This window comes from Sinohyriopsis cumingii, chromosome 3 (assembly GCF_028554795.1).
Source record: "Sinohyriopsis cumingii isolate HCF-2022 chromosome 3, ASM2855479v2, whole genome shotgun sequence".
NCBI lineage: Eukaryota > Metazoa > Mollusca > Bivalvia > Unionida > Unionidae > Sinohyriopsis > Sinohyriopsis cumingii.
The window spans coordinates 153,770,612-153,794,324 of record NC_142963.1 but is presented as its reverse complement, the minus strand read 5'-3'; the positions used below and the strand labels follow the sequence as shown (position 1 = coordinate 153,794,324).

The 23,713-nt window shown below is 36.3% G+C and overlaps 1 protein-coding gene across 1 annotated transcript in view; it reads right to left on the bottom strand.

Annotated features, from left to right (window-relative positions):
* The window catches only part of LOC149804176 (uncharacterized), a 193,701-nt gene that overhangs the window by 68,888 nt on the left and 101,100 nt on the right, over positions 1-23,713 (bottom strand). The window contains exons 17-18 of the mRNA XM_089954057.1: positions 21,118-21,457; positions 13,120-13,354 (exon numbers count right to left, since the gene is read on the bottom strand). Of these exons, the coding sequence (XP_089810183.1) occupies positions 13,120-13,354; positions 21,118-21,457 (575 nt within the window). The remainder of the gene's footprint in view (positions 1-13,119; positions 13,355-21,117; positions 21,458-23,713) is intronic.

The window sequence follows — 23,713 nt, the reverse complement described above, 5'->3', positions numbered from 1 at the left end:
GCCTAAAAATAAACAAATCCCAAACATTTATGTAATCAATCAGAAGGCATTGCCAACAAATCCCAAACATTTATGTAATCTGTCAGAAGGCATTGCCTAAAAACAAACAAATCCCAAACATTTATGTACTCAATCAGAAGGCACTGCCAACAAATCCCAAACATTTATGTAATCAATCAGAAGGCACTGCCAACAAATCCCAAACATTTATGTAATCAATCAGAAGGTACCACCTAAAAACAAACAAATCCCAAACATTTATGTAATCAGTCAGAAGGCACTGCCTAAAAATAAACAAATCCCAAACATTTATGTAATCAATCAGAAGGCATTGCCAACAAATCCCAAACATTTATGTAATCTGTCAGAAGGCACTGCCTAAAAACAAACAAATCTCAAACATTTATGTAATCAATCAGAAGGCACTGCCTAAAAAAAACAAATCCCAAACATTTATGTAATCAGTCAGAAGGTACTACCTAAAAACAAACAAATCCCAAACATTTATGTAATCAGTCAGAAGGCACTGCCTAAAAACAAACAAATCCCAAACATTTATGTAATCAATCAGAAGGTACCACCTAAAACAAACAAATCCCAAACATTTATGTAATCAGTCAGAAGGCACTGCCTAAAAATAAACAAATCCCAAACATTTATGTAATCAATCAGAAGGCATTGCCAACAAATCCCAAACATTTATGTAATCTGTCAGAAGGCATTGCCTAAAAACAAACAAATCCCAAACATTTATGTCATCAGTCAGAAGGCACCACCTAAAAACAAACAAATCCCAAACATTTATGTAATCAATCAGAAGGTACCACCTAAAAACAAACAAATCCCAAACATTTATGTAATCAGTCAGAAGGCACTGCCTAAAAATAAACAAATCCCAAACATTTATGTAATCAATCAGAAGGCATTGCCAACAAATCCCAAACATTTATGTAATCTGTCAGAAGGCATTGCCTAAAAACAAACAAATCCCAAACATTTATGTACTCAATCAGAAGGCACTGCCAACAAATCCTAAACATTTATGTAATCGATCAGAAGGCACTGCCAACAAATCCCAAACATTTATGTAATCAATCAGAAGGTACCACCTAAAAACAAACAAATCCCAAACATTTATGTAATCAGTCAGAAGGCACTGCCTAAAAATAAACAAATCCCAAACATTTATGTAATCAATCAGAAGGCATTGCCAACAAATCCCAAACATTTATGTAATCTGTCAGAAGGCATTGCCTAAAAACAAACAAATCCCAAACATTTATGTAATCAATCAGAAGGCACTACCAACAAATCCCAAACATTTATGTAATCAATCAGAAGGCACTGCCAACAAATCCCAAACATTTATGTAATCAATCAGAAGGCACTGCCTACAAATTCCAAATATTTATGTAATCAATCAGAAGGCACTGCCTAAAAAAAACAAATCCCAAACATTTATGTAATCAATCAGAAGGCATTGCCAACAAATCCCAAACATTTATGTAATCAATCAGAAGGCACTGCCAACAAATCCCAAACATTTATGTAATCAATCAGAAGGCACTGCCTAAAAAAAACAAATCCCAAACATTTATGTAATCAGTCAGAAGGCACTGCCTAAAAACAAACAAATCCCAAACATTTATGTAATCAATCAGAAGGCACTGCCAACAAATCCCAAACATTTATGTAATCAATCAAAAGGCACTGCCAACAAATCCCAAACATTTATGTAATTAGTCAGAAGGCACTGCCTAAAAAAAACAAATCCCAAACATTTATGTAATCAATCAGAAGGCACTGCCTACAAATCCCAAACATTTATGTAATCAATCAGAAGGCACTGCCTAAAAAAAACAAATCCCAAACATTTATGTAATCAATCAGAAGGCACTGCCTACAAATCCCAAACATTTATGTAATCAATCAGAAGGCACTGCCAACAAATCCCAAACATTTATGTAATCAATCAGAAGGCACTGCCTAAAAAAAACAAATCCAAAACATTTATGTAATCAATCAGAAGGCACTGCCTACAAATCCCAAACATTTATGTAATCAATCAGAAGGCACTGCCAACAAATCCCAAACATTTATGTAATCAATCAGAAGGCACTGCCAACAAATCCCAAACATTTATGTAATCAATCAGAAGGCACTGCCAACAAATCCCAAACATTTATGTAATCAATCAGAAGGCACTGCCAACAAATCCCAAACATTTATGTAATCAATCAGAAGGCACTGCCAACAAATCCCAAACATTTATGTAATCAATCAGAAGGCACTGCCAACAAATCCCAAACATTTATGTAATCAATCAGAAGGCACTGCCTAAAAAAAACAAATCCCAAACATTTATGTAATCAGTCAGAAGGCACTGCCTAAAAACAAACAAATCCCAAACATTTATGTAATCAGTCAGAAGGCACTGCCTAAAAAAAAACAAATCCCAAACATTTATGTAATCAATCAGAAGGCACTGCCTACAAATCCCAAACATTTTTGTAATCAATCAGAAGGCACTGCCGACAAATCCCAAACATTTATGTAATCAATCAGAAGGCACTGCCAACAAATCCCAAACATTTATGTAATCAATCAGAAGGCACTGCCAACAAATCCCAAACATTTATGTAATCAATCAGAAGGCACTGCCTAAAAAAAACAAATCCCAAACATTTATGTAATCAGTCAGAAGGCACTGCCTAAAAACAAACAAATCCCAAACATTTATGTAATCAGTCAGAAGGCACTGCCTAAAAACAAACAAATCCCAAACATTTATGTAATCAATCAGAAGGTATCACCTAAAACAAACAAATCCCAAACATTTATGTAATCAGTCAGAAGGCACTGCCTAAAAATAAACAAATCCCAAACATTTATGTAATCAATCAGAAGGCATTGCCAACAAATCCCAAACATTTATGTAATCAGTCAGAAGGCACTGCCTAAAAACAAACAAATCCGAAACATTTATGTAATCAATCAGAAGGCACCACCTAAAAACAAACAAATCCCAAACATTTATGTAATCAATCAGAAGGTACCACCTAAAAACAAACAAATCCGAAACATTTATGTTATCAATCGCACTGCCAACAAATCCCAAATATTTATGTAATCAATCAGAAGGCACTGCCTAAAAAAAACAAATCCCAAAAATTTATGTAATCAATCAGAAGGTACCACCTAAAAACAAACAAATCCGAAACATTTATGTTATCAATCGCACTGCCAACAAATCCCAAATATTTATGTAATCAATCAGAAGGCACTGCCTAAAAAAAACAAATCCCAAACGTTTATGTAATCAGTCAGAAGGTACTACCTAAAAACAAACAAATCCCAAACATTTATGTAATAAGTCAGAAGACACTGCCTAAAAACAAACAAATCCCAAACATTTATGTAATCAATCAGAAGGTACCACCTAAAACAAACAAATCCAAAACATTTATGTAATCAGTCAGAAGGCACTGCCTAAAAATAAACAAATCCCAAACATTTATGTAATCAATCAGAAGGCATTGCCAACAAATCCCAAACATTTATGTAACCTGTCAGAAGGCATTGCCTAAAAACAAACAAATCCCGAACATTTATGTCATCAGTCAGAAGGCACCACCTAAAAACAAACAAATCCCAAACATTTATGTAATCAATCAGAAGGTACCACCTAAAATCAAACAAATCCCAAACATTTATGTAATCAGTCAGAAGGCACTGCCTAAAAATAAACAAATCCCAAACATTTATGTAATCAATCAGAAGGCATTGCCAACAAATCCCAAACATTTATGTAATCTGTCAGAAGGCATTTCCTAAAAACAAACAAATCCCAAACATTTATGTACTCAATCAGAAGGCACTGCCAACAAATCCCAAACATTTATGTAATCAATCAGAAGGCACTGCCAACAAATCCCAAACATTTATGTAATCAATCAGAAGGCACTGCCTACAAATTCCAAATATTTATGTAATCAATCAGAAGACACTGCCTAAAAAAAACAAATCCCAAACATTTATGTAATCAATCAGAAGGCATTGCCAACAAATCCCAAACATTTATGTAATCAATCAGAAGGCACTGCCAACAAATCCCAAACATTTATGTAATCAATCTGAAGGCACTGCCTAAAAAAAACAAATCCCAAACATTTATGTAATCAGTCAGAAGGCACTGCCTAAAAACAAACAAATCCCAAACATTTATGTAATCAATCAGAAGGCACTGCCAACAAATCCCAAACATTTATGTAATCAATCAGAAGGCACTGCCAACAAATCCCAAACATTTATGTAATCAGTCAGAAGGTACTACCTAAAAACAAACAAATCCCAAACATTTATGTAATCAGTCAGAAGGCACTGCCTAAAAACAAACAAATCCCAAACATTTATGTAATCAATCAGAAGGTACCACCTAAAACAAACAAATCCCAAACATTTATGTAATCAGTCAGAAGGTACTGCCTAAAAATAAACAAATCCCAAACATTTATGTAATCAATCAGAAGGCATTGCCAACAAATCCCAAACATTTATGTAATCTGTCAGAAGGCACTGCCTAAAAACAAACAAATCCCAAACATTTATGTAATCAGTCAGAAGGCACCACCTAAAAACAAACAAATCCCAAACATTTATGTAATCAATCAGAAGGTACCACCTAAAAACAAACAAATCCCAAACATTTATGTAATCAGTCAGAAGGCATTGCCAACAAATCCCAAACATTTATGTAATCTGTCAGAAGGCACTGCCTAAAAACAAACAAATCCCAAACATTTATGTAATCAATCAGAAGGTACTACCTAAAAACAAACAAATCCCAAACATTTATGTAATCAATCAGAAGGTACCACCTAAAAACAAACAAATCCGAAACATTTATGTTATCAATCGCACTGCCAACAAATCCCAAATATTTATGTAATCAATCAGAAGGCACTGCCTAAAAAAAACAAATCCCAAACATTTATGTAATCAGTCAGAAGGTACTACCTAAAAACAAACAAATCCCAAACATTTATGTAATCAGTCAGAAGGCACTGCCTAAAAACAAACAAATCCCAAACATTTATGTAATCAATCAGAAGGTACCACCTAAAACAAACAAATCCCAAACATTTATGTAATCAGTCAGATGGCACTGCCTAAAAATAAACAAATCCCAAACATTTATGTAATCAATCAGAAGGCATTGCCAACAAATCCCAAACATTTATGTAATCTGTCAGAAGGCATTGCCTAAAAACAAACAAATCCCAAACATTTATGTAATCAGTCAGAAGGCACCACCTAAAAACAAACAAATCCCAAACATTTATGTAATCAATCAGAAGGTACCACCTAAAAACAAACAAATCCCAAACATTTATGTAATCAGTCAGAAGGCATTGCCAACAAATCCCAAACATTTATGTAATCTGTCAGAAGGCACTGCCTAAAAACAAACAAATCCCAAACATTTATGTAATCAATCAGAAGGTACTACCTAAAAACAAACAAATCCCAAACATTTGTGTAATCAATCAGAAGGTACCACCTAAAAACAAACAAATCCGAAACATTTATGTAATCAATCGCACTGCCAACAAATCCCAAACATTTATGTAATCAATCAGAAGGCACTGCCAACAAATCGCAAACATTTATGTAATCTATCAGAAGGCACTGCCTAAAAAAAACAAATCCCAAACATTTATTTAATCAGTCAGAAGGTACTGCCAACAAATCCCAAACATTGTAAAGTAAGCTTCAAGTATTGACTATTTATAATTAGTTTTCCATATGAATCATGCAAAATGTCAGTGACTGGACTTGCAAAACCTGATTCTAATCAACACTGACTGGACTTGCAAGATATGATTCTAATCAACACTGACTGGACTTGCAAGACATGATTCAAATCAACACTCACTGGACTTGCAAGACATGATTCTAATCAACACTGACTGGACTTGCAAGCATGATTCTAATCAATATTGACTGGACATGCAAGACCAGATTCTAATCAACACTGACTGGACTTGTAAGACATGATACTAATCAACATTGACTGGACTTGCAAGACCTGAATCTAATCAACACTGGCTGGACTTGCAAGACCTGATTTTAATCAACATTGACTGGACTTGCAAGACATGATTCTAATCAACACTGACTGGACTTGCAAGATATGATTCTAATCAACATTGACTGGACTTGCAAGACCTGAATCTAATCAACACTGACTGGACTTGCAAGACCTGATTCTAATCAAAAATGACTGGACTTGCAAGACCTGATTCAAAGCAACACTGACTGGACTTGCAAGACCTGATTCTAATCAACATTGACTGGACTTGCAAGACACGATTCAAATCAACATTGACTGCACTTGCAACACATGATTCTAATCAACACTGACTGGACTTGCAAGACCTGATTCTAATCAACATTGACTGGACTTGCAAGACCAGATTCTAATCAACACTGACTGGAATTGCAAGACCAGATTCTAATCAACACTGACTGGACTTGCAAAACCTAATTCTAATCAACACTGACTGGACATGCAAGACCAGATTCTAATCAACACTGACTGGACTTGCAAGACCAGATTCTAATCAACACTGACTGGACTTGCAAGACCTAATTCTAATCAACACTGACTGGACCTGCAAGACCTGATTCTAATCAACACTGACTGGACTTGCAAGACATGATTCTAATCAACACTGACTGGACTTGTAAGATCTGATTCTAATCAACACTGACTGGACTTGCAAGACCAGATTCTAATCAACACTGACTGGACCTGCAAGACCTGATTCTAATCAACACTGACTGGACTTGTAAGACCTGATTCTAATCAACACTGACTGGACTTGCAAGACCAGATTCTAATCAACACTGACTGGACTTGCAAGACCAGATTCTAATCAACACTGACTGGACTTGCAAGACCTGATTCTAATCACCACTGACTGGACTTGCAAGACCAGATTCTAATCAACACTGACTGGACTTGCAAGACCTGATTCTAATCAACACTGACTGGACTTGTAAGACCTGATTCTAATCAACACTGACTGGACTTGTAAGACTTGATTCTAATCAACATTGACTGGACATGCAAGACCAGATTCTAATCAACACTGACTGGACTTGCAAGACCTGATTCTAATCAACATTGACTGGACTTGCAAGACCTGATTCTAATCAACACTGACTGGACTTGCAAGACCTGATTCTAATCAACATTGACTGGACTTGCAAGACCAGATTCTAATCAACACTGACTGGACTTGCAAGACATGATTCTAATCAACACTGACTGGGCATGCAAGACCTGATTCTAAGTAACATTGACTGGACATGCAAGACCTGATTCTAATCAACACTGACTGGACTTGCAAGACCAGATTCTAATCAACACTGACTGGACTTGCAAGACCAGATTCTAATCAACACTGACTGGGCATGCAAGACCTGATTCTAATCAACATTGACTGGACTTGCAAGACCTGATTCTAATCAACATTGACTGGACTTGCAAGACCTGATTCTAATCAACACTGACTGGACTTGCAAGACCTGATTCTAATCAACACTGACTGGACTTGTAAGACCTGATTCTAATCAACACTGACTGGACTTGTAAGACTTGATTCTAATCAACATTGACTGGACATGCAAGACCTGATTCTAATCAACACTGACTGGACTTGCAAGACCTGATTCTAATCAACATTGACTGGACATGCAAGACCTGATTCTAATCAACACTGACTGGACTTGCAAGACCTGATTCTAATCAACATTGACTGGACTTGCAAGACCAGATTCTAATCAACACTGACTGGACTTGCAAGACCAGATTCTAATCAACACTGACTGGGCATGCAAGACCTGATTCCAATTAACATTGACTGGACATGCAAGACCTGATTCTAATCAACACTGACTGGACTTGCAAGACCAGATTCTAATCAACACTGACTGGACTTGCAAGACCAGATTCTAATCAACACTGACTGGGCATGCAAGACCTGATTCTAATCAACACTGACTGGACTTGCAAGACCAGATTCTAATCAACACTGACTGGGCATGCAAGACCTGATTCTAATTAACATTGACTGGACATGCAAGACCTGATTCTAATCAACACTGACTGGACTTGCAAGACAGATTCTAATCAACACTGACTGGACTTGCAAGACCAGATTCTAATCAACACTGACTGGGCATGCAAGACCTGATTCTAATTAACATTGACTGGACATGCAAGACCAGATTCTAATCAACACTGACGGGACTTGCAAGACCTGATTCTAATCAACACTGACTGGACTTGTAAGACTTGATTCTAATCAACATTGACTGGACATGCAAGACCTGATTCTAATCAACACTGACTGGACTTGCAAGACCTGATTCTAATCAACATTGACTGGACTTGCAAGACCTGATTCTAATCAACATTGACTGGACTTGCAAGACCAGATTCTAATCAACACTGACTGGACTTGCAAGACCAGATTCTAATCAACACTGACTGGACTTGCAAGACCAGATCCTAATCAACATTGACTGGACTTGCAAGACCTGATTCTAATCAACATTGACTGGACTTGCAAGACCAGATTCTAATCAACACTGACTGGACTTGCAAGACCAGATTCTAATCAACACTGACTGGGCATGCAAGACCTGATTCTAATTAACATTGACTGGACATGCAAGACCTGATTCTAATCAACACTGACTGGACTTGCAAGACAGATTCTAATCAACACTGACTGGACTTGCAAGACCAGATTCTAATCAACACTGACTGGACTTGCAAGACCTGATTCTAATCAACATTGACTGGACTTGCAAGACCTGATTCTAATCAACATTGACTGGACTTGCAAGACCAGATTCTAATCAACACTGACTGGACTTGCAAGACCAGATTCTAATCAACACTGACTGGACTTGCAAGACCAGATCCTAATCAACATTGACTGGACTTGCAAGACCTGATTCTAATCAACATTGACTGGACTTGCAAGACCAGATTCTAATCAACACTGACTGGACTTGCAAGACCAGATTCTAATCAACACTGACTGGGCATGCAAGACCTGATTCTAATTAACATTGACTGGACATGCAAGACCTGATTCTAATCAACACTGACTGGACTTGCAAGACAGATTCTAATCAACACTGACTGGACTTGCAAGACCAGATTCTAATCAACACTGACTGGGCATGCAAGACCTGATTCTAATTAACATTGACTGGACATGCAAGACCAGATTCTAATCAACACTGACGGGACTTGCAAGACCTGATTCTAATCAACACTGACTGGACTTGCAAGACCAGATTCTAATCAACACTGACTGGGCATGCAAGACCTGATTCTAATCAACATTGACTGGACTTGCAAGACCTGATTCTAATCAACATTGACTGGACTTGCAAGACCAGATTCTAATCAACACTGACTGGACTTGCAAGACCAGATTCTAATCAACACTGACTGGGCATGCAAGACCTGATTCTAATTAACATTGACTGGACATGCAAGACCTGATTCTAATCAACACTGACTGGACTTGCAAGACAGATTCTAATCAACACTGACTGGACTTGCAAGACCAGATTCTAATCAACACTGACTGGGCATGCAAGACCTGATTCTAATTAACATTGACTGGACATGCAAGACCAGATTCTAATCAACACTGACGGGACTTGCAAGACCTGATTCTAATCAACACTGACTGGACTTGTAAGACTTGATTCTAATCAACATTGACTGGACATGCAAGACCTTATTCTAATCAACACTGACTGGACTTGCAAGACCTGATTCTAATCAACATTGACTGGACTTGCAAGACCTGATTCTAATCAACATTGACTGGACTTGCAAGACCAGATTCTAATCAACACTGACTGGACTTGCAAGACCAGATTCTAATCAACACTGACTGGACCTGCAAGACCTGAATCTAATCAACACTGTCTGGACTTGCAAGACATGATTCTAATCAACACTGACTGGACTTGCAAGACCTGATTCTAATCAACACTGACTGGACTTGCAAGACCTAATTCTAATCAACACTCACTGGACTTGCAAGACCTGATTCTAATCAACATTGACTGGACATGTAAGACCTGTTTCTAATCAATACTGACTGGACTTGCAAGACCTGAATCTAATCAACAATGACTGGACTTGCAAGACCTGATTCTAATCAACACTGACTGGACTTGTAAGACATGATTCTAATCAACACTGACTGGACTTGCAAGACATGATTGTAATCAACATTGCCACCCATTTAAGATCAAATACAGCAATAAAATTGTTGATGTAGCACTTTTAACTCTCATCACAATCATAATCCTGTTTGAAAACATTGGAAAAATCAGGCCTTGATGAGTGTTGATTGCAAACTGAAATTAGGTGGACAACTGAATTTATGTGACACCTGAAATTAGGTGACAACTGAGATTTGGGTACAGTAATAGACAGCAATCTTGCCAAGGCCACACAAAATTTGTTTTTGAATGCAGAAAAGAAAATACTAGTAAATAAAACTCCTTACAAGTAAACTAATAATCATTAAATTCCATAGTTTATGGATGATACCCTCCAAAGTTGGTTGGATACAACCTTTTTGTCATGATTCTACAGTATCCCTACCCAGCAACATTCACTGTATCAGTCCATGCAGAAATGTGTTAACAAAAATAAAAATATATTTTCTAAAATGAAAACATTAGTTTCACAAAATAAACAATTTGAAACATGATATGTATAAGCTAAATTTTAAATGTTGTTCTCCTAAGATTATTGAATTCAAATTTTGGAAATTCTTTTTATTGTTGTAGTGATGCAGTTATTATTTTACACTGGTATAAATTGGAGAGAAAAAATTTGAAACATCCAACTATAAACAATGTAGACCCATAATCTCTGTTACATCCAACTGCAAACAATATAGACCCTGGGTCTATGTTACATCTGACTGCAAACAATGTGGACCCTGGATCTATCCCTAACACTGGCTCTATGTTGTCTGCAGTTGAATCCATTTAAATGCAAGTATATATTGTACTTTCATATTCAGGCATGGCAAGTTGTGCTATGGTTAAATGTCCTTTCATACTCGTGCAAGGTATGTTGTTCATTGATAACATTTTTTAGTGTACCTCATACACAAATTTATAGGTGTTGGTCTATGGCAATTTTGTAGAGTTATTTAGGGGAACAAATGTGTTTCCAGTCAGCCAGTGATGTTTTTCAATACGAACCCTAGCCAATTTACCCACCCACCCAGTTTAAAAAAACTTCCCAAAAATATTTTTTTTAAATTTTTTCCTAGCCAGTAATAAAATATTTTTGGGAATTTTTTTTTTAAAACGGGTGGGTGGGTAAATTTCCTAGGGTTGGCATTGAAAAACAGATCACTGGCTGACTAGAAGCATAGTAACCACCCAAACAACACCTAGAACCACAGGGCCATGGGGGCATACATTTCTTATTACACCACTGGCTGCAACAGATCTACATGGCATGGGCTGGTAGCCTTCTATCAAGGATCATAACAGCTCTACTGTTTAATCAGACACATATTTAAGGTCTCAGCAAAGACAGTAAAGACCAAGCTTTAAAATTATATCAAGCAATGTAGATTTCTCTATGTATTTTACAAACCAAGCTTTAAAATGACATCAAGGAATGTAGATTTCTCTATGTATTTTACAAAGTTTCTGCCAAAAAAGGAGAAATTTTAAAACCCATTTTCTCCAAGTAAAAATCCTCCCTTATCAGGTTTGGATCTAGACCTCCTTGTGTAAGAGCTAAATTAGTTGGGTTAAAATTAGCAATGAGACATACAGAACTTTGAGAAAATTAAGACTGGTTTTACATTTGTACCAAAGAGAGACCAAGAGACTAAAATCACAGACCAAAAAGCAAAATGAAAGATGTCCAAGTTTTATTTCTCTCCACAAGTCATGACAAACTAGCAAATTCCAAACAACATCTAATTATCTATCAATAGGAAAATCATGTACAATTAGGATTTCTTAAATTTACTTGGGACAAATAAGGGATTGTTTTTGTTTGCCCCACTATCAGTCAATAATCCAAATTCTCTCAGAGCAAAGGAGCTGAACAAGGACTTGCAGAAATGTCTTTTTTGCCAATACGGGGCCCTGAGTGGCCAAGTGGTCTAAAGTGCACACTGTTACGGATCAATGTCATCTCACCTCTACCTGTGTGAGTTCAAGTCTCGGATTCGGCCAATGTGGGTATGAGAGAAAGCTTGCCAGTAGCTTCTCATGGGTCAGTGGTTCTTTTGGGGGTTTTCCCAGGTTCTTCCTCCAACATTTATACTGGCTGCCATGTATAGCCTATCTTGTGCTGAAAAATGATGTTAAACCCTACAACAACAACAACAACAACAACTACTACTTGCCAATAATGTGTGGCACAACTGGTATCTGCTAACAAACAAACTGGAGATACAGTTAGTACTACTCTACCAGGATTTCAGTTGAATGGAGCACCTTATGAATCTAGATGACTTTAACTTAAAATCATATGCTCATACAATCACTGTTATCAGTGAAAAAGTGATTATATTTGCTATTTGCAGGTTCAACAAAAAAGATCTGATGATACTTAATTAACAAACATGGAGCTGTAAAATGCACACTAAGAGTCAGTTACAGGAATGGGGATCTGTCCAAACTGTAAAATTTGCAATGAGTACATCCAAATTTATGCTTTAATTTCAGATTTCAATCGATTACTGTCACTATCATTTAGCAGCAGTGAGATAAATTTAGAGTAAGCTACTTGCTTCCTGTTCTATCTTGTAGTAATTACACTTAATCTACCTGTTCTATCTTGTAGTAATTACACTTAATCTACCTGTTCTATCTTGTAGTAATTACACTTAATCTACCTGTTCTATCTTGTAGTAATTACACTTAATCTACCTGTTCTATCTTGTAGTAATTACACTTAATCTACCTGTTCTATCTTGTAGTAATTACACTTAATCTACCTGTTCTATCTTGTAGTAATTACACTTAATCTACCTGTTTGAATCATTCCTTATCGATGTTATAAGTTCTATATCTGGTTTTTCTGAGCCATCTCTGAACACTGTCACATTGTAATCATGGATAACAACAAACTGTGCTGTTTTAGCTCCAAAACTCATCTTGAACACCTGCAAGTTTTCAGCCATAATACAGTCACACATCCTGATGTCTGCCTCTAAATGAACATCATCATCCCCGGTCAGGTATGTACCCTGTCTATGAGATATACCTAAGAAATGGGAACCAGAAAAGTTGTCTCAATAGCTTGTTTGAACAAAACAATGAAATGTATCAGCTTCGATAAACTAAGAAAATAATCTTATTTAGTTTCTTTTACAAAAACAACTTCATGGACAAGAAAAACAAAGACAAAGAAATCTTACGCATAAGTTAGACTCAGAATGTGTAATGTTAAAGGGACTGCTTACATATTTGTAAAGAATTTTGACAGAGAAAATGTGCTTGCTTCAGAGAGGTCCAATGAAATTACAAACTTCATGTTAACTATACAATTTTAAGGTGCATCAAGGTAAAAAGATGGTGGCTGCATAGAAGATTAAAAATCATACCAACTTGGACCAAAACAGTAACCTACATTTGTGTCAAATTAAGGTGAATGTAAATGTTAATTCATACATATTAGACTGGTATGCATCTGACTAGTATGCATTCATAATTCATACATATTAGACACTCTGACTGGTATGCATTCATAATTCATACATATTAGACACTCTGACTGGCATGCATTCATAATTCATACATTCATAATTCATACATATTAGACATTCTGACTGGTATGCAGCAGATATGGCTTTCACAACAACTTTGTTGAACATTTACCTTTATAATGATGCAATCTGTAAGTTATTGGCACAACCAGTTATAGAAATGTATAATTTATGATGATATTTTGTACACCTGTGTTTCAATATCCATTGAAATTACTCTTTTCCAGGTAAGAAAATATGTTTATATACTTAATACACAGGTCAACACTATATCATTTGTTTTTACGAATACATGAGCAAGTTTGTTTATTTCACTGCAACCAGAAAATTATGCAGGCACCAATATTTACATCTGGCATAAGCTGGGACAAAAGGTTACATTTTTTATATCGCTAATCACTAACATTTTGCTATAGTACACTTCACAAGTGTATAAAATAACAACTGCTTCATTTTCTCCTTGATAAATTCAACTGTATATAAAATATGTAAGAAACAGATACGTCATTTTCAATCAGTTTTCAACATTAAAGTCAATAAAATATTACATTTTCTTAGGAAATTATGTTTCTTCAAGAATATTTACCTGATCACATTAACATTAGGAAATAAACCTTGATATGTTTCAAAAACAACAATCTTGGAAATACAAAATACATCTTTACTTACAACATAACATATAAAGAAAGACAAGATGGTTACTTGTTATCTCCCCTTGCCAGGGAGCTACCCACTAGCTAGACATTTATCCCCTTGCCAAGGAGCTACCCACTAGCTAGACATTTAGTAACAAGTTTAAACTAAATTTTATATCAATATAGATGGCCACATTTGTGGTGATCGATGGAGTGTTTAATATTATTGTGATCTGGTAAGCTTACTATACTGGACTAAAAACTTTACTTTCTCAATCTAATACATTAACCAAACACATTACCAAATGGAGAAGAGGTAATAGGAACTGTACGGTCATCCTACCTTTACCACGACCACCCTCTGAAGGAATGGCTACATTCCAGTCATGAAGGATAAACCGCTCTCCAAGAATGAGGGCAGCAAAGTGATGACCACAAAACCTTGATGATGGTACCACAATGAGGTAAAAGGGCAACATTCCATTGAGAGGGAAAAAATATATGATTGAATCCAGAAGAAAGCACTTAACTCACACCCATGAGGAGGTTGTGCTAATATGAAACTGGTCTGGTTATTAATCTAGACTGCAGCCACATAATTATTGACTACACTAAGCTAGATCATAAAAAAAGCCTGAGAATGTTGACTGTGCGTGTGTGTGTGTGTGATTTGAATTTTTAATGTAGCTTTAACAATTTTTCAGTCATATCACTACGATGTCTGTAGTGTGACAGCTTATAGTGATGTCTAGCACTGGGGCATCATGCCACAGGCATGTAGTATGATGTCCCACCCAGTTACATTATCCTGACACCGGGACGACCAGTCCTAACACTAACCTCATAATGCTGAGCGCCAAGCGAGGCAGCTGTTAGTACCATTTTTGTAAGTCTTTGGTATGACTCGGCTGGGGATCGAACCCACGACCTCCCACATCCGAGGCGGACACTCTAACCACTAGGCCACCGGAGCAGTTGTTGACTGTGCATGGAAGCCAACAGGTTCTATTATGTCTTCGATCAAAACATTATGTTCAAACACATGGCTTGCAGAGATCACTTTTATCTATTGAGCCTAGAGCAACATGAAGCATATCTATCTTTTGATATCTCTGAGTATGCCTTGTATATTATCCACTTGCACAATAATGCTTGGGCATGAAAGGTTATATCAAGGTCAATGTTTATGGTTAGGAGGCTTGACGACATCAAAATGTGTTTTCTTACAATTGCCTCTTAGTTTAGACTTTCATCTCCTGACATTGGGATGAGATCAATATTATTTCACAGCTGATTGAAAATATCCCAATGCTACTTGATGTCCCTCCTCACTGGTGGGGTCTGAATGTTGCCAAATGCATATGTAGGTTGAGTGGTGAGTCGGAGGGGCAGTTTCTGAGCTGCCTACCTTTGAACTTCTTCGATTCTTCCTCCAAGAAAGCAATGGTCATCCCAGTGGAGTCATCCATAAAGCCAGGGTATGAAGAGGTTTGAGTGATGTGGACCACAGACATGTGTCAACCCGTATCAGGTCTAAGTTGGCTGAAGCAGTCAATACGTTGGCCATGGTATAGTGAGCTGCCCAGTTAATGACTCTAGCAATCTTATTCATGTCTCCCAAGTGTGGCTATTGTAAGATTTCTCAGCGAGTTAGAAAACTGCAAATCAGGCCAAATCTAACATTGAAGACATAGAGATTTATACCAGCGAAATGAAAAGTTTGCTGGGACTTGGCTTTCTGAGAAGAAAGCCCAGGAATTTCCTGGATCACCAAAGGCAGGTCATTGATCTCCTTAAATACAGCCAATTGGGGAAGGAGTCGGAAGGAGGGTGTATCTCCATCTTCACTGAAATCTACCTAATATCCTTTAACTTTATAGTCTTGAGTAGCAGTAGGGGGTGGAAGGGGCATTCTGAAGTGGCCAACACCCAATAAATTTCCTTGACTGTCGCTTTAAAGCTGAATTCAATCCATTCCATGGTCGGATCTCAATATGGCCGATTTGACGGAGCTTCATCACACTCATTGTAAGTCCCATTCTGGGTCTGCTTGGCACTGATGACCTCAGCCAGTCATCTTTGAAAGATGACACTAGCTCTACCTTGTAGATAGGCAGCGAACATTCGGAAGTAAGGCATTGCGGAACTACCGGCTAGTTTGCCCAGAATATGGTTAACCAAGATGCTGGTGGTATAGAATACAGTCACTGGTACCAGCTGCTCTAAAGACCTGGCTGGACGGACAGATTTCTCACTAAAATCTCTGGCAAAGTAATGGTAAGTTGCTGACATTGTGGATCAGCAGACTGATCTGTCATTAAGATCTCTGTACATCCAAGACGGCTGGACCATTTCATGAAAAGATCCCCATGGTGGGATGGCTGGATGGCCAGATGACTGGTAAAGGCTGGACGACTGGTAACTGTGTGGAAATATTATGAATTGGCTCCAATGGATCCCTACAAATCCCATGCCCTGACTTAAAGGTCCAAAGGCCATGCTAAGACGTGTAGGGGGACTTATGCCCATCCTGCTCGAAATTGCAGGTGATTAACTAGTTGGCAGGTCTGTTTTCTCAAAAGGTCCCTCATATGGATGATTGGTTATGGCTGGTGACAGCAAGGCTGTATTATGAAATGGATCCAATGGCTCTGGTATAAACCCCAAGCATCCTGACTTACATGCCCAAATGCTATGCTCAGAGATTCGGGGGCGACTTACACCCCCTGGACTTCCCAAAATTAGGAGGACCCCCCTGCTAATAAGTCAGAATCGCCAGCTATGAAAATTAAGGGGACACCCCCCCATTAAGTCAGAATTGCCAGCCATGAAAATTAGGGGGACACTCCCCCAATAAGTCAAAATCTGTGTTACACACACACTGCATGTCACAGACGATATACACTTAGTACATACTAACTAAGAGTCATGGTGGACTACCTTGCTCTAAATTTGCATTTCATTCATACAGCTGACACTTCTGTTGAAATGACACAAGAGAAAACAAACCATAATTCACCATCTTACTAACTCACTAATATATACCCATTACTAATGGATTATTCAAAAATAGTGTTGCATTTGATACCTTCTAGACTATACTTTGAACTTATGCATTTCGTTCTTGTAGTTGACATTTCTACTGAAATAACAAAGGAGGGAAATAAAGCATACAGATGATATACACTTAGCATACTCATACAAACTAAGAGTCATACTCATACAAAGTAAAAGTCATACTCATACAAACTAAGAGTCATACTCATACAAACTAAAAGTCATACTCATACAAACTAAGAGTCATACTCATACAAACTAAGAGTCATGGTAGACTACATTAGTATACTCAAACAAACTAAGAGTCATACTCATACAAACTAAAAGTCATACTCATACAAACTAAGAGTCATACTCATACAAACTAAAAGTCATACTCATACAAACTAAGAGTCATACTCATACAAACTAAGAGTCATACGCATACAAAGTAAAAGTCATACTCATACAAACTAAGAGTCATACTCATACAAACTAAAAGTCATACTCATACAAACTAAGAGTCATACTCATACAAACTAAGAGTCATGGTAGACTACATTAGTATACTCAAACAAACTAAGAGTCATACTCATACAAACTAAGAGTCATACTCATACAAACTAAAAGTCATACTCATACAAACTAAGAGTCATACTCATACAAACTAAGAGTCATGGTAGACTACATTAGTATACATGTACTCATACAAACTAAGAGTCATACTCATACAAACTAAGTCATACTCATACAAACCAAAAGTCATACTCATACAAACTAAGAGTCATACTCATACAAACTAAGAGTCATACTCATACAAACTAAAAGTCATACTCATACAAACTAAGAGTCATACTCATACAAACTAAAAGTCATACTCATACAAACTAAGAGTCATACTCATACAAACTAAGAGTCATGGTAGACTACATTAGTATACTCATACAAACTAAGAGTCATACTCATACAAACTAAGAGTCATACTCATACAAACTAAAAGTCATACTCATACAAACTAAGAGTCATACGCATACAAAGTAAGAGTCATGGTAGACTACATTAGTATACTCATACAAACTAAGAGTCATACTCATACAAACTAAGAGTCATACGCATACAAAGTAAAAGTCATACTCATACAAACTAAGAGTCATACTCATACAAACTAAAAGTCATACTCATACAAACTAAGAGTCATACTCATACAAACTAAGAGTCATGGTAGACTACATTAGTATACTCAAACAAACTAAGAGTCATACTCATACAAACTAAGAGTCATACTCATACAAACTAAAAGTCATACTCATACAAACTAAGAGTCATACTCATACAAACTAAGAGTCATGGTAGACTACATTAGTATACATGTACTCATACAAACTAAGAGTCATACTCATACAAACTAAGTCATACTCATACAAACCAAAAGTCATACTCATACAAACTAAGAGTCATACTCATACAAACTAAGAGTCATACTCATACAAACTAAAAGTCATACTCATACAAACTAAGAGTCATACTCATACAAACTAAAAGTCATACTCATACAAACTAAGAGTCATACTCATACAAACTAAGAGTCATGGTAGACTACATTAGTATACTCATACAAACTAAGAGTCATACTCATACAAACTAAGAGTCATACTCATACAAACTAAAAGTCATACTCATACAAACTAAGAGTCATACTCATACAAACTAAGAGTCATACTCATACAAACTAAAAGTCATACTCATACAAACTAAGAGTCATGCTCATACAAACTAAGAGTCATACTCATACAAACTAAGAGTCATACTCATACAAACTAAGAGTCATGGTAGACTACATTAGTATACTCATACAAACTAAGAGTCATACTCATACAAACTAAGAGTCATACTCATACAAACTAAGAGTCATGGTAGACTACATTAGCAATGCAGCATGTTGATATTGCTACTCCGTTACTAACAGAGCAAGCAAGAAACAGTGTCATGCTAAAATGTAAATGACAACATGAGGTCAATGAAAAGTGACAAAATCATTTAAATTTGGTAGAAATTGTAAATATAATGACTAAGATGGTGTGAAACCAGTTATTCAGTTGGGTAGTGCCAGCAAGCATGTATCATTGTAAAACATTTTTTACCATTTATCTCTTATACAAATGCATTGCAACTTAATGTGTTTTCAGTACCAACTGTATAAATAGCATAGTTTCATGTGAGAAACTTTCCTGTTCTATATCTAGACATTTTCTAAATTTGTAAACACATCAGAATTTTGAAAACATTCGACTTCATACCCTGATAAGCTAATAATCCTATTAGAATATGTTTTCCTCCATATTTCAGTGTTTATTCTATTTAAAACTTCTAAAAATCAAAATACATCAGAAATTATGTCCAAGAAACTAATGGGATTAAATCTAGTTCTAATGCATCAAACCACCATTAATTAGTAGCAGTTGATGGTTCAATTATATATTTACCTTGGTTTAATACGTCCATCCTAACGTTAACACTTCATCTGTAAATCTTGCAAATAACCATTTAATATGTCCATCCTGATGTTAACACTCTAAATCTTGCAAATAACCATTTAATGTGTCCATCCTGATGTTAACACTCTAAATCTTGCAAATAACCATTTAATGTGTCCATCCTGATGTTAACACTCTAAATCTTGCAAATAACCATTTAATGTGTCCATCATGATGTCAACAACTGACAGATGGACTATTTTAATCAATAAACACATTTTATACAAATACCTTGGGGTCATCCTGCTGCATTGATAATTTATTTGCAATAAGTAGCGCCCTCTAATGAGGATCCCCTCAAATGGATACATTTTTACTTACTAGGCTTTTGGTGACAATAACTCACTGTCAAGCCCAAGTGCTGGAAATAATCATGAACTAATCCAAGTGATGCTTACAGTATTTCAGTAAAATTATGAATATTCACACTGTTTAGTTCATTATTCTGCTGACAAGCCTATAAAGGATTACTAAGTCCAGATTTCTTGATATTTTACTTTTGTACATCCTAAATGTACTGCATACTGATTAAGTTGTTTTCCATTGACTTGTTACTGAGTTTATTTTCTGTAAACATAATGTTCTAAGACTCCTGTAGGACTAGGACACCAGTCATGTTATCAGTTTTGTTTAGGAAAAAGAGGAACCTGGATATTTATTTCAATCTGTTTAAAAGGAAGTTAAGCAGTAAGGTTCATTTCTGTATAATTTTTATCTTTACGCCTTTTTAGTCACTCATCTTTAAAAGAGTCCTTTCAATTCCTACCAATAAAATTCACCAGACACCTGTTATAAAATGTATGTTTTTGTTAATTATAAAGGCTGGCAATTTAAAAATGCATTTCTGATGCCAAACCTAAGAAAGAATAAAGCTGACCCTCAGGATTCCCCCTCCCCCACTAATTTCAACTTTCTGGGGCACAGCCTGTTATTTTATATGATTTATCTGTCATACAACAGACACAGGGTCATACCATAAATGTCTACTGGCCAGGTTAGCTAAAGATAACGGCTGGACTAAATGAGAATGTGTAGCAGAAGCTGATAAATACTAACCCATGTTAGTGACGATTCCCAGACTGATGTAACCATATGGCCTCTGATTGTTACCCAAGGTGTTGTTGTATGTGGGAGTGTAGACCTTGCCACTAGTCACATTGTACTCCAGACAGGCAATGTTTTTACCAGTTGTGATGAGACGAATGTCCTCTACTGTCAGGCATGCTGTCCCATTCTCAGGAAGGTCTACGTCTACTTCCATCTTGGCAACAGAATTACGTGGGACAGTGACATTTATTGGCACAGTAATCACTTGTCCAACAGTCATGTTAAGTGTGAGTTCGTCCACACTGATAGCAAGAAGTGAGGCATTGTAGTACTCAACAGAGGTAGACAGCTGTGGAAAAAGTTCAAACTGTACCATCATGATGAATGTATCTTGTATGTGACTATGACTAGTTATTAATGTTCCCAAATCCCCAAATGAACATATATCAATGTGATATGTCTAAATGGAACCTACAGCAAAACAAATTGTCTTTATGCATAGCTCAGTTAGTACAACCCATGTGATTTAAATCCAGAACCCTCAATGGACATGGACCAAAAGAATGTACAGTTATTACTACCAATCAGTTAAAGGGACAGACAAATCTTATCATTTGCTTTCTTCATTACAGGTAGGAAAATAAGCAATTAAATGATTATCAGTATCTTATCTTCACAGACTGTGTCACTGATGTATTTTGTTTCTTTACAGACTGTGTCACTGATGTATTTTGTTTCTTTACAGACTGTGTCACTGATGTATTTGTTTCTTCACAGACTGTGTCAATGATGTATTTTGTTTCTTCACAGTCTGTGTGATTGATGTATTTTGTTTCTTCACAGACTGTGTCACTGATGTATTTTGTTTCTTCACAGACTGTGTGATTGATGTATTTTGTTTCATCACAGACTGTGTGAACGATGTATTTTGTTTCTTCACAGACTGTGTGATTGATGTATTTTGTTTGATCACAGACTGTGTGATTGATGTATTTTCTATTTTGTTTCTTCACAGACTGTGTGATTGATGTAATTTCTTTCTTCAGACTGTGACTGATGTGTTTTGTTTCTTCAGTCTGTGTGTTTTTCTTCAGTCTTTGTGAATGATGTATTTTGTTTCTTCACAGACTGTGTGAATGAATGTGTTTTGTTTCTTCACAGACTGTGTGACTGATGTATCTTGTTTCTTCACAGACTGTGTGATTGATGTATTTTGTTTCTTCACAGACTGTGTGAATGTGCTTTGTTTCTTCACAGACTGTGTGAATAATGTATTTTGTTTCTTCACAGACTGTGAATGAATGTGTTGTTTCTTCACAGACTGTGTGATTGATGTATTTCGTTTCTTCACAGACTGTGTAATTCATGTATTTCATTTATTCACAGACTGTGTGATTGATCTATTTTGTTTCTTCACAGACTGTGTGAATGAGTGTTTTGTTTCTTCACAGTCTTTGTGATTAATGTATTTTGTTTCTTCACAGACTGTGTGATTTATGTATTTTGTTTCTTCACAGACTGTGTCAATGATGTATTTTGTTTCTTCACAGACTGTGTGATTGATGTATTTTGTTTCTTCACAGACTGTGTCAATGATGTATTTTGTTTCTTCACAGACTGTGTCACTGATGTATTTTGTTTCTTCACAGACTGTGTGATTGATGTATTTTGTTTCATCACAGACTGTGTGAACGATGTATTTTGTTTCTTCACAGACTGTGTGATTGATGTATTTTGTTTCATCACAGACTGTGTGATTGATGTATTTTCTATTTTGTTTCTTCACAGACTGTGTGATTGATGTAATTTCTTTCTTCAGACTGTGTGACTGATGTGTTTTGTTTCTTCAGTCTGTGTGTTTTTCTTCAGTCTTTGTGAATGATGTATTTTGTTTCTTCACAGACTGTGTGAATGAATGTGTTTTGTTTCTTCACAGACTGTGTGACTGATGTATCTTGTTTCTTCACAGACTGTGTGATTGATGTATTTTGTTTCTTCACAGACTGTGTGAATGTGCTTTGTTTCTTCACAGACTGTGTGAATAATGTATTTTGTTTCTTCACAGACTGTGAATGAATGTGTTGTTTCTTCACAGACTGTGTGATTGATGTATTTCGTTTCTTCACAGACTGTGTAATTCATGTATTTCATTTATTCACAGACTGTGTGATTGATCTATTTTGTTTCTTCACAGACTGTGTGAATGAGTGTTTTGTTTCTTCACAGTCTTTGTGATTAATGTATTTTGTTTCTTCACAGACTGTGTGATTTATGTATTTTGTTTCTTCACAGACTGTGTGATTTATGTATTTTGTTTCTTCACAGACTGTGTCAATGATGTATTTTGTTTCTTCACAGACTGTGTGATTGATGTATTTTGTTTCTTCACAGACTGTGTCAATGATGTATTTTGTTTCTTCACAGACTGTGTGATTGATGTATTTTGTTTCTTCACAGACTGTGTGATTGATGTATTTTGTTTCTTCACAGACTGTGTGATTTATGTATTTTGTTTCTTCACAGACTGTGTGACTGATGTATTTTCTTTCTTCAGACTGTGATTGATGTGTTTTGTTTCTTCACAGACTGTGTGAATGATATATTT